The 15,142-nt window shown below is 39.6% G+C and overlaps 1 protein-coding gene across 1 annotated transcript in view; it reads right to left on the minus strand.

Moving 5' to 3' along the window:
* ercc6l2 (excision repair cross-complementation group 6-like 2) overlaps positions 1-15,142 on the minus strand; it is a 55,215-nt gene that overhangs the window by 13,631 nt on the left and 26,442 nt on the right. The window contains exons 12-17 of the mRNA XM_007899980.2: positions 7,172-7,317; positions 6,965-7,060; positions 5,133-5,232; positions 3,789-3,941; positions 2,678-2,758; positions 193-1,501 (exon numbers count right to left, since the gene is read on the minus strand). Of these exons, the coding sequence (XP_007898171.2) occupies positions 193-1,501; positions 2,678-2,758; positions 3,789-3,941; positions 5,133-5,232; positions 6,965-7,060; positions 7,172-7,317 (1,885 nt within the window). The remainder of the gene's footprint in view (positions 1-192; positions 1,502-2,677; positions 2,759-3,788; positions 3,942-5,132; positions 5,233-6,964; positions 7,061-7,171; positions 7,318-15,142) is intronic.

Consider the following 15,142-nt stretch of genomic DNA (forward strand, 5'->3'; position numbering starts at 1 on the left):
CTTGTTTTAATGTCTCATCTGAAAGATGGCACCTACGATAATTTAGCACATCTCCAACACTACATTTGGAGTGTCAGCCTAGAGTACGAGTTCCAGGTCCCAATGGGGCTTGCATCTGATACAGAGACAAGATTGAGCCAAACTGACACACCTAACACTATGTAGGCAAATAATTGTTAGATCTGTAATTACCCAATAACTTGTCCATTGATCCAGCCTGCTCCTCATGACTCCATTTTCTGTTTGCTCGAATGTGCTGAGGAGACCCCTCTTTAAACTTGACCCGCTTTGCTTTACCTTTAGCAACTTTCTCTGGCCTTGGCTTATGACAAAACTGAACCCTGCTTTGTTCAGTAATAAGCCGGGTTCTTTTGATGGGAACATCTTCTCCAGATGATGTAAATTCACCAATGTTCTCAGAGTCCTCACTGCTGTCGTGGTGGGCTGTATTTTGAAGGAGTTGAGGTTTATTGCAAAAGCCTTTCCTGTGTTCCTCTGCTGTGTGTTTAGATTGATTAACCTTTTTAGCTGGCATCTCTGTTGATATTTCAATGTCATCAGATTCATCACTGACGCTGTCTTCAACTATGATTTGCAGAGTGTCACTTGAGTGTTTCCCCTTTGCCAACATGGATTGTTGGTCTAGAACACCTGCTTTAGCCCTGGAAAATCCTGAGTGTTTACAGGGCAACAAAGTGTTGTTTTTACTGGAAATGCTGGTGAATTTTTCATTATCTGAAATTCCTGACTGTCCAGCACCTTGGGACGTCCTTCCGACTTGAAAGGCGCTATACAAATGTAATTTTGTATTGTATTGTATTGTATCATCTGAACTTTCTAAATCTTCTGACAGGAAATCACGCCCAGTTTTCTTCTTGGCAAGTGTTTTTTTCTTTTGTTCAGCCGCCTGTGAAGGGAGGATGACATCATCACTCTCTTCTGTGTTGCTGTCAGTTCCCAAGGCAACTGCAGCGTTCCCCGAAGTACCGGGATGCTCATGTTCACTTCTTAAATCTGCCTCGGAATCACTGGAATCGCTCCAGTTTTGGCAAACCTTTTCTTTCGCACACAGTGTGTGTCCATGAGCAGCTGACTGGGGCTCTGAAGTTGTGGTATAGTTGAGTCTGTGATCTGCCTTTGCAAGTGGGGCACCTATAACATTGCTTGAAGTTTCTTCTTCACACTGGCTGTCAGATGATTCATTGTCTGAGCTGGAGTCATTTTCGCTGCATTCCTCTCTAGTATCTATTTTTCCCTCCAGGAGCTTGGAAAACCCACACTGGAGTAACGTGAGCTGTCCTCTCATATCTGCACTGTTGCTGGTTTCTTTGGTCCTACCTTTATCATTCTTTGATTTTGTAACAAGTGAAGGTTCAGTCTCACTGTCACTGCTGAAGTCAAATAACTGCGCTGGTTGTCCAATAGCAGATGTGTTTTCCTTTTCAAATTCTACTATTAATTCTCCATTATCTTCTTCCACATCATTTCTTGTATCCATGGTCTAAATAAAAAGTAAAAATAAAAATTCACTTACACTGAAAATTCAACCCAGTGACACATTCAAGTCAGTTTACCAAAGTATGTACTCTGATTAAAACACATTAAAATAACCTTACACCTATTTTAATATTGCTCTAGTTTTTTTTAAAAAAAGCATGGAGTTAATCTATCTCAGCAATGTCCGCTGAACAACAATGCGATGAAAAACTAGTTGAGCCGTATTATCATGCAGTGGTTGGGATCGTTGTAACCAGGGCTATAACCAGGCATGATAGCTGTTTTCACTGTGCATGTGTAGAGCAGGCCGGTGCTCTTCCTGAGCTAAAAAATGGCCGACTTCTGGGTCATAAGATCGAGACTGAAGTCATTTCCGCTGTGCATGCATTAAGCAAGAAATTATGTCACCAGTGATCACATGCCCCAGAAGTTAGCCTTTTTTATTGTGGAAAGCTAAATTTCTGAGTGATCAGATCACCACTGAGGTCACTTCCTGTGGCTTGCCTGTGATGGCAACCCAATGGCTTGTAAATTAGACATTTTATTACGAGAGCCAGTTTGTGAACTTAATATTAACTCTAGCTTAAGCTCTCAGTGTGAAGCTTTCTGTGACATTCTCCTAATTGAAACACACTATTATTGTTATAAAAAGAAAGTTATAACAGGCCTGCACTATAATTAATTGAGATTTAGTGAATTTGAAGAAAAGGCAAGTAAGTAAAAGGGATTGCTCTTTCAAAGAGGTAGCACAGACCTGCTGGCCTGATTGTGCTGTAAATTTCTATGCTCCTAAATAGAATTCAAAATATCTTTTTTTTTAAAGTACAGAATCTTCAAGAACTTCATAATGATAATTACTCATGTTGTAGAACTCTACACACCAGCAGACATTTCCAGTTTATAGATAAACAACACCAGTCAGTCGTTATCTGGGTGTTCCCAGAATTGCTGTGCACACATCACCAATTGTCAAAAAGAGTTTGCAATCAAAGGCTTCCTTGGTGTCCAAAACTAGAACACAGAAATTCATAGGGTCATGGATTGTCAAATCAGGGATTGTGTGAGAAAGTACCACTGTTCAGAAAGTAGTGAAGAGTCACAGGGGTTGTTAATATTCCCCGTCCCTCCATGGTTTCCAGGTGCAGCAACTCATGGCTGCTTGAGAAGAAGGCAAACTCACCGTTTCCAGCTTCGGCGCTGGAGGTTCTTCTCTCAATTGTGTAGCAGCTGTCATCATTCCTGCTTCCACTTGGCCTTCCCTCTGCAACACAAGGTAGATTAGATCACTAATTAATGTAATAAACTGAACAAACCAGGTAGAAAGGTTCAGCAAGTGATTATTCAGCACATACACCATTTGTTAATAGTCTGTCAAGCTACTCCTATTTTAATTTTGAAGTATAGACTGGCTTTTGCAACTATGCAAGATTTTATTTAGATTTTTTTGAAACCATGCTAATAGTTTAAAAAAATGTTTAGTGCAAAATTTTGATTACAGAAAATCATCGAAGGAACTTCGAGAAACGAAGAACATTTCTTAAAGAAGTGCTCTAAAAAATCACCTTGGGCAAAAATTAAGACTATGATCACAGATTTCAATAACTACTTATAATGATGGAAAGAAAATAAAAGACATTTCTTTAGGCAAATATCTGCCCATTACCTAGTTATTTTACAAAGGGCAAAAGGACAAATCTCAAATGGTCCAAAATGGCACAACTTTGCGGTCTTCCTCAATAAATATAAACTACTATATTTTGGGTTATAAACCAGAGCTCATTCAAAATACTTAAATAAAATATATTACTCAGAGTACAATGGAAGTTCACTTTCTGGCCACTTCAGTAATGAGAGCAACTCAATATTCAGGCCCAGTTTTCATTCAAAACTGATGGCGACTTAAACCCCAAACTCACTGATAAGGGCAAATTAGACCATTTTATTGACTCACTTAGTAGTGCCCTTATTAATTTCCACTGTACAATAATGTAACTATCGTGTATTATCATTACGAGTAAGTCTGGACCTCTGCAGAAAACTATAACCACATATATGAGCTTCAAAATGTGAGAAGCAAGTTGATTGGAATTTTCAATGCAATGTTTTCACCACACAAGTCAAATAAACAAACCTGTAGTGGGTGTGTGTGTGTGGGGGGGGGGGGGGGGGGAGGGGATGGTGGGGGTGGAAGAAGTCACATGAATTTAGAAAATAATAAAATATCAAAGTATTTGATTTCTATCAAAATTCTATCATGACTGTTCCAAAATAGAGTTTGTGGTTTTCCTCACCTTCATAATATCCCGTGTCAAGCAGGCACCCCCCGTCCGAAACCTGAAAAGATTGTGGATGCCAAACAGCTCACCAGGGTGCTCTTTTGATCCTTGGACTGCACTGAAGTATCGCTTTGCATTTTCACTTCCGACAACCGCACAGTGCAGTTGCTAAAGCATTGAGTAAAAAATAAATTTTAAACTTCAAAATCCCACAATATACATTTCCTAATATTTAAAAAAGATAGACAGTTTTAATCGATACAAGCAGTAATTCCCAGGGGTTTTGAGTTTTTCAAGCGTACAGTTGCAAAATGTCATCAGGACACTTCTCATTTAATTCACTAAGAGAAAACACGCAATGTGCCTCGAATCTTAATGTTATGACATTTAAACCCTAATATCCCCAGAGGAGGCAGATCATTCCCTCTCCTAAAATCACTTGTGACAATTTGATAAGAGGCACATCTTTACACTTTCATTGAAGGATTATTATTTATCAGTTTGTGAAACTTGCTGGTTCTGATACTTTTTCTTTATAAATACCAGAGCTGCTCACATGGCACGATCTTGATTATTCATCGTTATTACTAACAACAAAAAATATTTACCTACCAATCCACTCGTTCCCACTGCTCGGCAGGCACTAGCCTGCATCACGTCACACACCCTACCCAGCCCACTGGCAAACTGGCTGCCGCATTCGCTCACAAACAAACAGTAACTCCACTTCATAGTAACTCCCATGAAGCGCTTTGGGACATCTTCCCAACATGAAAGATGCTTTACCAAACTCAAGGATTATTATTATACGTGTATTAAATCACAACCATCTCAATTCAGCTATCGAAGGAATTGCAATTCAACTTTGGAACGTAAAGTGCATATCCTGCAAGGAACCCCATGTGTAGATCATGCGATTGTAAGAACTTAACTCCAACCAACAACAACAAAATTACATTTGTGTAGCACCTTTCACATTGGGAGGACATCTCAAGACGCTTCATGGGATTTACTGTGAATGGAGTTACTTGGGACCACCTTGGAGCGGAGTTCAGAGTCAGTATAAAACACATGGAATTGCACTGGGGATTTCCCTGTCAGCCACATTTTTTTTGCCCCAACATTTAAGTGGAGAACTCTAAAGCATGAATGTGCCAGAAACTACAGAAAATCAGCAACTTTAATTCATAACAATTCTTCCAATACAGCTTCAGCAAACCTATGGGATGTCAAGAGTTCATTTCAGCAGACATTCTTTGAGAATTACATTCACCCTTCAAAAAGATTATTTTGGAAACAAAAATATAAAGTATCACCTAGATTAAAAGCAAACAATATCACTGTACAGTAGTTACTCACTTGTTTATAGACCTGACGTAGGTACATAATCTCTTCCACAGTACCCAATGAGATTAAACGAAATACTTTGACATCTCTGCACTGACCAATCCGATAAACTCTGTAGCGATACAAAAAAAGAATTTGTTGGAAGTTATAACAGAATGTTAATAGCAACAACAACAAAATTACATTTGTATAGCACCTTTCACATTGGGAGGCTGTCCCAAGGCGCTGGACAGTCAGTGTTTTGGACCCGAGCTGGGGGTCGTGATTGGCGAAGGTGGGGGGGAAGGAAGGTGATCAAAAGCACGGTTGAAGAGGAGGATCTTGAGATGGGTCTTGAAGGAGACAAGGGAGGGGGCAAGGGTGGAGGGACTGCGAGATGGCAGAAGGCCCACCCACGAATGGTGGGGCGGGCGAGGTGCGAGATGTGAAGCAGCCCACTGAGCGGAGGGAGCAGGCAGGTTGATAGGGGGTTAGGAGATTGCTGAGGTAGAGGGGAGTGAGGCCACGGAGAGCTTTGAAGGTGAGGACCAGAATCATGAACTGTATCCTCTGCAATCACATTGGAATAGCATAGCTCCAGATTAATAATAGCAAATGAGGTTTGTTAATATAAATGTGTGTGTATGTGTGCATGCTGATGTGTCAGCGTTTAATAATCAATATTGCCTCAATGTCTAATTCATTGAAGCTTAGAGATAAACAGCAATTGGAACTTTATAAAAATAGATGTAGAAACAGGATAATACACAATGTAAGAGGAAATAGCAAACATGCACAAGATAAAGGATGTGAATTGCAAAAGTACAAAAAGGAAAAGGATTTGGATGTGATTATTGATCATTTTTAAAGCATTTGCAGTGAAATTGTTAACTAAGTGAAAAGAATATTAGGATCTGTAATTTTATTTACAAGTCAAATCAGTGATTTTTAAGTTGGTGTAGATCACTTGCGAACCTACATCGGGAATATTATGTTCCATTCCGAAGGTACTTCTAAACTATTAATGCAATGGAGAGAAAGGTAATGAAGATGATTCTGAGATTTGCTATAATGAGAAACTCAGAGAACCTGAACTTTTTTTTGGAAAAAACATCAAGAAATAGGGTCTAGCTCTTTAAAATCCCCGAGAGCCATGAATAAAGCAGATGCAAGCAGTCTGTTTAAACTTGAATACAAGCACAGAACTACGGAATGTTTAACAAGCCTCAAGTGAGACTAGAGCTTTGAAAAAATGCTTTCCTCACAGAGCAGTGGATATGCTGTATAGATCATTGTTTTAAAAAAGGTTTGGATAAATACCTGATTAGGAATGGGATTGAAAGTTAGAAGGTAAGTATAGTAAGAGATGATCAAATATTCAATGGAACACACGGATTCCTGAGCTGCTGCTAAGGAAATGTTACCTCTGGAAAGCAACAGGACAGAGTTGACTCGGATATTCTGCTCGATGACTTGGGGGGGGGCAGGAGAATTTTTGCAAGATCTTTCAGATGGGTGAAGTCAAGTTTATGAAGGGGTAGATTGTACTTAGTCTGTGGAAGGAGCAGACTTTCTGGGCTACATGTTACCTATTAATTAATGAAATAAATTTTATCTAAAATTAATATTGTTGATGTAGTGTAATTTAGTAAACGTATGTAAACTCCTGCATCAAAACTAACATTGTTTCCAATATTAATAATCATCAAAACCCTGCTGCTGCATGCTTCCTAGTGGCCACCAGCAGGCTAGTTTCGGAGAAGTATATGAATAGGTCATCTGCTCTTTTTCTTACTTGTCGGGAAGGTCGAATGGCCCAAAGAGGAAACAATACAAGACTCCCAAAAAACAAAGAAAGCACATGCCTGTCAATAGCCTGCAAGTCATTAGCTGGATTCCATGTTGCGTCAAACATCACAACAATATTTGCTCCAACGAAATTCAACCCCAAGCCACCAGCCCTGCAACGAAAAATACATTGTAAAATGCAAAACTGGCCATTTATAGACAATTAGAACTAGAAATGTAAAGACATTAAATAATAAAAACATATCTAAAATTCTACTCCTTACATTGTGGACACCAAGCAAATGTTAATATCTTGTGTGCTGTTGAATTCCTTCACTATCCTGACCCTTTCCTCGCTCTTAGTTCCTCCATCAAGTCGACGATAATCCAACCCAGCTGCCATGCAGTATTTCTCCAACACATCCAGAAGCTGATGGAAAACAATACATTTTTATAAATAAGTGAAGGCAGTTCAGACAAAATTGCACATGATCATTTCCTGTATAGGCACCTAAGGAAGCATCTTTTCAACTGATTACTTTTTCTGGAGGGGAAAAAAAAATGTTTGCCAACTCTCCTTTAAACTTTTTATCTCAGCTTTCTTCCAGTTCTACAACATCCCCTGTCTCTGCCTCATTCCCAATGCAGCTGAAACACTCATCGATGTATTTATCACCCCCAGAGCTGACTTTTCCAATGCCTTTATCAATGGATTAAATGCTATGGTTTCTGCTTCTCTTGCTTTCCAATATAAAAGGCCAAGAATGCCATTCAAAGTTAGGACTATCACATAAAGCAAGTTAAATGTCCAAATAAAATGTTTAATAGAACTATTAGTTGTATAATTTATTTTTCTCTTTTCCTGTTTTAAGTGCCTGGTTTTCATTTGAACGCTACCAAAGTGGCTTGACTGAAATTCACCAATCAGTACAGTATGATGCTGGATCCCTGACAGTGGCTCTCACTGAGGCATTGTTTGAGATTGTGACCTTGACAAATGGTTAGTGAGTAGCAGCACTACACCACAGCTATAACTGTACTATCAGTTATCTTCTTATTGTCACATTTTCTCTGTGGCAGTAAAAGATTTCTGGGAGATTAATCTTCATTTACTTGGATTCTTCAGAGAGCCTTTAGATCCCCTTGGCTGCTGAACTATTTTATCACAAATCATAATTTTGCTGAAACACATCCAACATAATATTATAAATCATATTGTAATAAATAGACACCACCTAATGTTTTGAGCCAACTGTACAATAAAAAAAATACATTGTACTGCTTTTGTTTTCAAATGAAAATTATGTAGGACCACAATATGTTTTGGCATGATTAAGACATTTGTAATGTTTTCCATTTAGAAATAATCAGTGTAAATTACACAAAATTTGCATTAAAACACAAGAAATACCCACATTACTATACAACCAGGTCTTAACCATGGCATAATTCCTCCTTTTTAGTGTAGATAGAAATGCCTATTAAATATGCACTCATTGTCCCTTTCTACAGTGTATTCTAAGTATGCCTTTAAAATATGGCTCACATGGTTATATGACCAAGTGACCAGCACCAGGACAGATGTGTAGGTGAATGACTATACAACCAGGTCTTAACCATGGCATAATTCCTCCTTTTTAGTGTAGATAGAAATGCCTATTAAATATGCACTCATTGTCCCTTTCTACAGTGTATTCTAAGTATGCCTTTAAAATATGGCTCACATGGTTATATGACCAAGTGACCAGCACCAGGACAGATGTGTAGGTGAATGACAACAATAACAACTTGCATTTATACAGCGCCCTTCACGTGGGGTAGCATCCCGGGACGCTTCACAGTGACGGAGTCTGACAACGAGCCAAGTGAAGAGGGAGGGGGGGAGGTGACCTTAGGCATGATCAAAAGGGAATTTCTTTAGGTGGGATTTCAATGTGGGGAGGGAAGGGGCAAGGTGGAGAGATTGAGTTGCAGTTTCAAGGTGTAGTGGCTGAAGTCATGGCCACTGATGGTGGAGCGGAGGAGGTGATGGACAATTAGGAAGCCAGAGCCAGGCAAGCAGAGGCAGTGGGTGGTGGAGTTGGGGGTAAGCAGGTCGGATAGGTAGGGAGGTGCGAGGGAATTAAGTGATTTGAAAACAAGTGAGAGGATCTTAAAGTCGATCCGTTCGGTGATTGGGAGCCAGTGGAGCCTCGCAAGGACTGGTGTGATGGGGGTACAGAGCCTTCAGCTCCCCTCTCGACTCTCTACCCCCTCCTCGCTCCCTCCCTTCCCTCCCCTCACCCTGACCATTTCCCCCCTGCTCAGGTCCTGACCCAACTGTACAGCGCCTTGGGACGTCCTCCTGACGTGAAAGGCGCTCTATAAATGGAATCTTGTTGTTGTTGTTGTTTTGTGTGGGTGAGTATCTGGGTGGTGGAATTTTGATGTAACTGGGTTCTGTATATGGTGGAGCTGGAGAGAGCTGGAGTAAGGGGATTCTCCCAGGAGCAGACTTGATGGGCATCTTATTTATTTATCCACAGTATGTACTGCATATGTAGTCCTTGATCTTCATGTGGGTCGGCTGCCCACCTGAGGGAAAACCAGAGATGGAGCAGAGATGAAGTATAATTAAGCTTCAGCTAGCCAGACTAATGGATGTGTGTGTGGGGGGAGATCTGGTCCAGCAAGCATCATAATGCCAGTACCCAGTATTTTTCAAGAATGCTGAAAAAATGCTGCTACATGCCGGTACCAGCACTGTAATTGTTTGAATCCCACGAACAGAAGATAGCGAATAAGCTATTTTCTGCTGGTAGGATTCAAACTCAGTCAAAGTTGTTATCGCTGGCCACCATGAAGGCCGCAAGAACAGTGAGCCTGCCCAGCGTTGCACTGGTGAGCGCTCGGAGTCAGGAGTCTGTGGGCCCATGGAAATTTCTTGTCCAAGGACTAGTTTGTTTAATATCTAGGTTTTGGGCCCATTCCAGCTAGGTTTGAATTCCGGATACTGGTAAGCCGAGGATCTACTGTACAGGTATTCTGTGAACTACAGCGCACAGAAAGCAGCACGTGTGCTGTAAACCAATTCATACCAATATTTGTACTAAAAAGAATTCAATGTCTGGGTGTCCAGATAACTTTGTAATCGTTACCAGTGGACATTTGATGCAATGGAAATAAGACTACCAAAATGAATAAAATAAATTAAAAGAAAAATAATCCATTTCCTTTTCCTTAACATCTGGTGCTATACTGTATTTGAATAACTGTCCAATTAGGAAAAGACGAAAGGCAAAGCAAACCTGCTCTTAGTTGGGATTTGATCAATGTTTACTTTAAAATAAGTTACATGTGTTATTTGGAAATGTTTGCAGTATAATCACTACTATTGTGATTCTACCACCAATACTCTTACATATACAATATAAAATACACAAACCTACACACACACATAATTAATGAGACCCATGAGAGATGCCACTTCACTTGACCACAGGTTCAATGGGCTGAATGTTTTGCTCATGACACAGAATAATGTTTAATCAGTTACATGTAAGTAATTTCAGCTGGATTAATTGATCAGCCAGATGCCCAACAGACATAGAAGCCCAGCCCCATCAACCACGCTTCCGGTATCAACTTGACTCAACTCTCACCTGTTAGAAATGCTATGAATTCAAGTTCTATGTTGGTACTTTGAGCTCATAGTCTAAGATGACACTCCAGGGCAATTCTGGAGGTGCATGGGTATCCTGGCCAACAATCCTATGTTTGTGGGACACTGCTGTGTGCAATGGGCTAGCCTAGCCCATCATGGATCGCCTGAATGGCCCATTTTTGTGCCATTTGATTCTAACCAAGTGAGATAGGCTGATGTTTTGTACCCACATTGAACACAATGTCTGACAAGCTTCTCACTGCTTGTCCAGCTAAGATCACCCTCCCAGTTAGGGATTTGGCTTATAAAGTTAACAGGAGCTGAGTGGGACGAATCCTTGCTCCCAGTGACTGATCTGCAACTCCAAGATGTGCTTTCAGCCAAACTAAATGATCTGTCAGCAACAGGGACTTGGAGCTCAGGAATTAGACTTCTGAGAACCATCACTGAGGATTGACTTCATTCATATATTCCGGTTCAGCTCCAATGAGATCCTGCTTAACTCTCTCCCACCCACAAGATGGTCCTGCCTTTATTAGTTGTTTTTGCAAACATATTTTAAAATAAGCATAATTCTAAGCAGATTGTAGCCTTATGAGCAATGAATGTAATTCAATTAGCTTGAAGCTATTTATATTCAGCTCCTTCAGAGATAGGCTACTGTAAAGAAAAATAGCATTTTATAACACCTCATCATGCTGAAATGTCTCAAAAGTACTTCACACTTAATTATAGTCAGGTTTCAACTACTATTTTGCCCACAAAATGTACAGCCAATTCACTTTACAGCATATTCGGTGAAGCCCTTTGAGACATCTCGAAGACGTGATAAAGCACTATATTAAATGCAAGGAATAGTATTATTACAACAAGATTACATCTGTATAGTGCCTTTCACGTCGGGAGGACGTCCCAAGGCGATGGACAGTATACAGCATTTCAGACCCGAGCTGGGGTCGGGGGGAAGAAGGGAGTGGAGGGGAAGGGGGTGGCCGATGGTCGAAGAGGAGGGTCTCGAGGTGGGACTTGAAGGAGGCTAAGGAGCGGGCGAGGCAGAGTGATTGGGGGATGAAATTCCAGAGGTTGGGGGCAGAGTGGCTGAAGGCTCTCCCGCCAATGGTGGGGCGCGTGGGTTGCGGAAAGTGGAGCAGGCTGGAGCCGGCTGAGAGGAGGGAGCGGCTGAGTTGGTAGAGGTTCAGGAGGTCGCAGAGGTAGGGTGGGGCGAGGCCATGGAGGGCTTTGTAGGTGAAGACCAGGATCTTGAACTGGATCCTCTGAAGGATAGGGAGCCAATGGAGTCAGGCAAGAATGGGGGAGATGGAGTCACGGAGTTTGGTGCGGGAGAGGACATGGGCTGCAGAGTTCTGGATTATCTGCATATATATTATGTATAACATTAGGTATTAAGGTATTAAGAGGATGATAATAGGTTAGTCTTATTTAATGTTGCCATTTTGATAATAGTGACTGGTTACCTCGACAAACATGACAACCATTTGCACCAGCAAGGACCCATAAACAGCCCTGAGGTGAATAATTAATCTGGAGGATTATGCCGAGAGAAACTCCCTTCGTGTTTTGAACAGTGTCATAGCAACATTAATGTTCACTTGAATAAGTAGACGGGACGTTTGTTTAATATGTCTCATAATGCAGCACTACCGGGTTTCTGCACAGAAGTGTCACCTCAGGTTCTGAATTGAAATCTGTAATGTGGGACTTGAACTCAAACATGTTATAATAATAATAATAAAAAATGTTGACTATGCCATTGTAGCCGAAAGCAGTATCTAATTTGTACACAAAAATGTCCCACAAACAGCCATGAAATTAATGAACAATTTTATCTGGAGGATTGTTGGCCACAACATTAGGAAAATCTCCCTTCTCTTTGCGAACAATGGCATGGGATCTTTAACCTCCACCTGTTCAAGTTGATGGGACCTCAGTTTAACATCACAACCGTCATGTTTATTTGAATGTCTTGTGTGCAGCCTTGTTCCGTGATTTAATTTCAATGGAATGGTCCACTTTGTATTATAAATGTTATCAGTTTCTGAGATGTTTTCTTTCAGGACAGTCTCGTACAATGCTTGTGGTAATTTTACAAAACAGGAGAGATTAGCAAAATTAGTTATTTTTACTGAAGAGAAGCAGTCGGATAGAATGACACAACCATTAAAACAAATTGCAACTAAAATATTAAAAGATAGCTTAAAACAATTGTAAAACTGATCTAATGATCAATAAAAGTAATTCTCATTCGTTCTGCAACTTGCCAGCCAAGCAAATTACTTTTTTAAATTTGTAGTTTGTTTAACTCATAAATCAAACTGAATCATGACTGATTTGGAATATGATCAATGGAAAGTATATTTCCTTTCAAATCTGAGAACTGTTTCCAAACTTTCTTGAAACCAGTTCTCAAATGATAATTACATAACAAGACTGAAGATGAATTATAGATATTTACATAAAAATTCCACATCACCTAGAATTTTAACCTTCAAACTAAAACATTGTCTCAGACCGTGAAATCCAATTCTGAATATCTACTTAATATCTGAACTGACTGAAACTAAATACTTTAAGTCCTTAAGTGTAGTGCAAGCAGACCTAAAAAGGATGTTTTTTCAATTCAAAAGTGAACAGATAATCATGTAGTGAAAAGAAATAAAACTAGTTTTAATTAAATCCTAAAAAATTTTTTTTTAATTTAATTCTAATTTTTTAAAAAATACAGAAAAGTTTGTTGGCTAATTTAGTGTTCCAATGATTAATCTCTGTAAATTCACTATTATGAGCTTTGAAATGACCTTTTAGTAATTCAAAGAAACTTTCTCTGTAGGTATTAATGTCAAGTGTAACGGTGTGTACTTTGAAGAATGTTCCGAAAGTATCGCAAAGGATTGGGAGTTTTAGGTGATCTAATTTACTGTGATATATAGTATTTATACTTTAGAGATTCTAGCACCATGATTTATTCATGACAGGAGTACAAAAAATATTTTTAGAGGAAACCACAGCTTGCTTTGCACAGAATCGTTAGTCACTGGGGTATTGATGTCAAATGATAATCCTCCAATTTCATGTTTCATTCAAACAAGCCTCAGAACTACATCACACAACATTCAAGAAAAAATTACATTTAAACATTCACTGCAATTGGGTCAGTAAATCCTCATTTACAATGCAATTTGAGGTCAGATCAGACCTGAAATCCATCCTCAAAATGTCACTACTGTGACATTTGCCTGATGAATTGACCTTGGCTTCAAGTAGACCCACGTTGAGGGCAGGTTTACACTAGATTCAATTTGGTTGTGATATAATGAAAAACACAGTTCATTTTATGCCTGGACTTGCATCACTTCATAGCGAATAGTTGGGAGCATTGCCAATAACCAAAATTCATAAGCCACTTATATAAAAAAAACACAAATTAACCTCACTTTTATTTGCATTATGTTCTGCTCCTTAAAGCTAAAAATATTTAATGGCTATTTTATGTTAGACTAATTGCTGCAAAAAAGACAGGAAAATCATGATTCACCAGCAAATGGTGTTTCTATCCACCGGTTGGTTAGAGAGGAAGGTTTTTGATCACATATAGATTTACATCCCTGTAGTATAGATGAAAACAGTGCAATCAGCTCCAGCTATATTAGAAACTTATTTGGCAGGTCAGGAACCAAAAATGTTTCAAGACACAGTTTTTAATGTTATTAAAGAGTCTGTTGCACTCTTGAGGCTCAACATACTTCAAATGGTTTCAGCTTCAAGACAATGCTCTTAAGATTTACGATCATGCAGCTTCTTGGAAAATTGTTAAATTCACTGTTAATTTGAAAGCTGGCTTTTTACAGACATTGATAAAAACTAGCATCCAAATTAAAACCCAATTTAACATTTTAAATATTTAAATGTAACCTTAAATTTTAAGACAATGGTCTTAAGGGGAAGACCTTGAGAAATGTCCTCTAGCTCTTTAATAACATTGAACAGTCTGCACTTATTGTGAATATGCAGAACTCTACTCAGCCACAATCTAAAACTAGGGGTCATAGTCTCAAGATTAAGGGTCAGCTTTTCGAACTGAGTTGAGGAAACGTTTCTTCACTCAGAGGGTGGTGAATTTGTGAAATTCTCTACCCTAGAATAGATTCAAGACTGAGGTTGATAGATTTCTAAAGGATAGAGGGATTAAGGGATATGGGGATAGGGCGGGTAAATGGAATTAGGTTAGAAGATCAGCCATGATCTTATTAAATGGCGGGGCAGGCTCGAGGGGCTGAATGGCCTATTCCTGCACCTACGCCTTATGGTCTTAGTACAATTTGGAGGGGAGCCTAATTATTTTTTTGCTCAACCGGGTATCTGACACATGTGGAAACCCATCCCCATGCCTAAGAGTATCCAAACCAAACAGTGAATTCCATGCATCCCACCTACACATGGAAATCCCAGAGATAGATTGTTGGAATGGAATGTGTACTCTCTCCCTGAAGGGATGCATCCTGCTTACCTAATTCCTGTAAGTATTAAGCGCAGGTTGGCAAGAGCCAAGGCTTGGGGATCCCAGAGTGTGCGTTGGGGTATTGCTGGCATTTAA

The sequence above is a fragment of the Callorhinchus milii genome, unplaced genomic scaffold, assembly GCF_018977255.1.
Source record: "Callorhinchus milii isolate IMCB2004 unplaced genomic scaffold, IMCB_Cmil_1.0 Scaffold1, whole genome shotgun sequence".
Lineage (NCBI taxonomy): Eukaryota > Metazoa > Chordata > Chondrichthyes > Chimaeriformes > Callorhinchidae > Callorhinchus > Callorhinchus milii.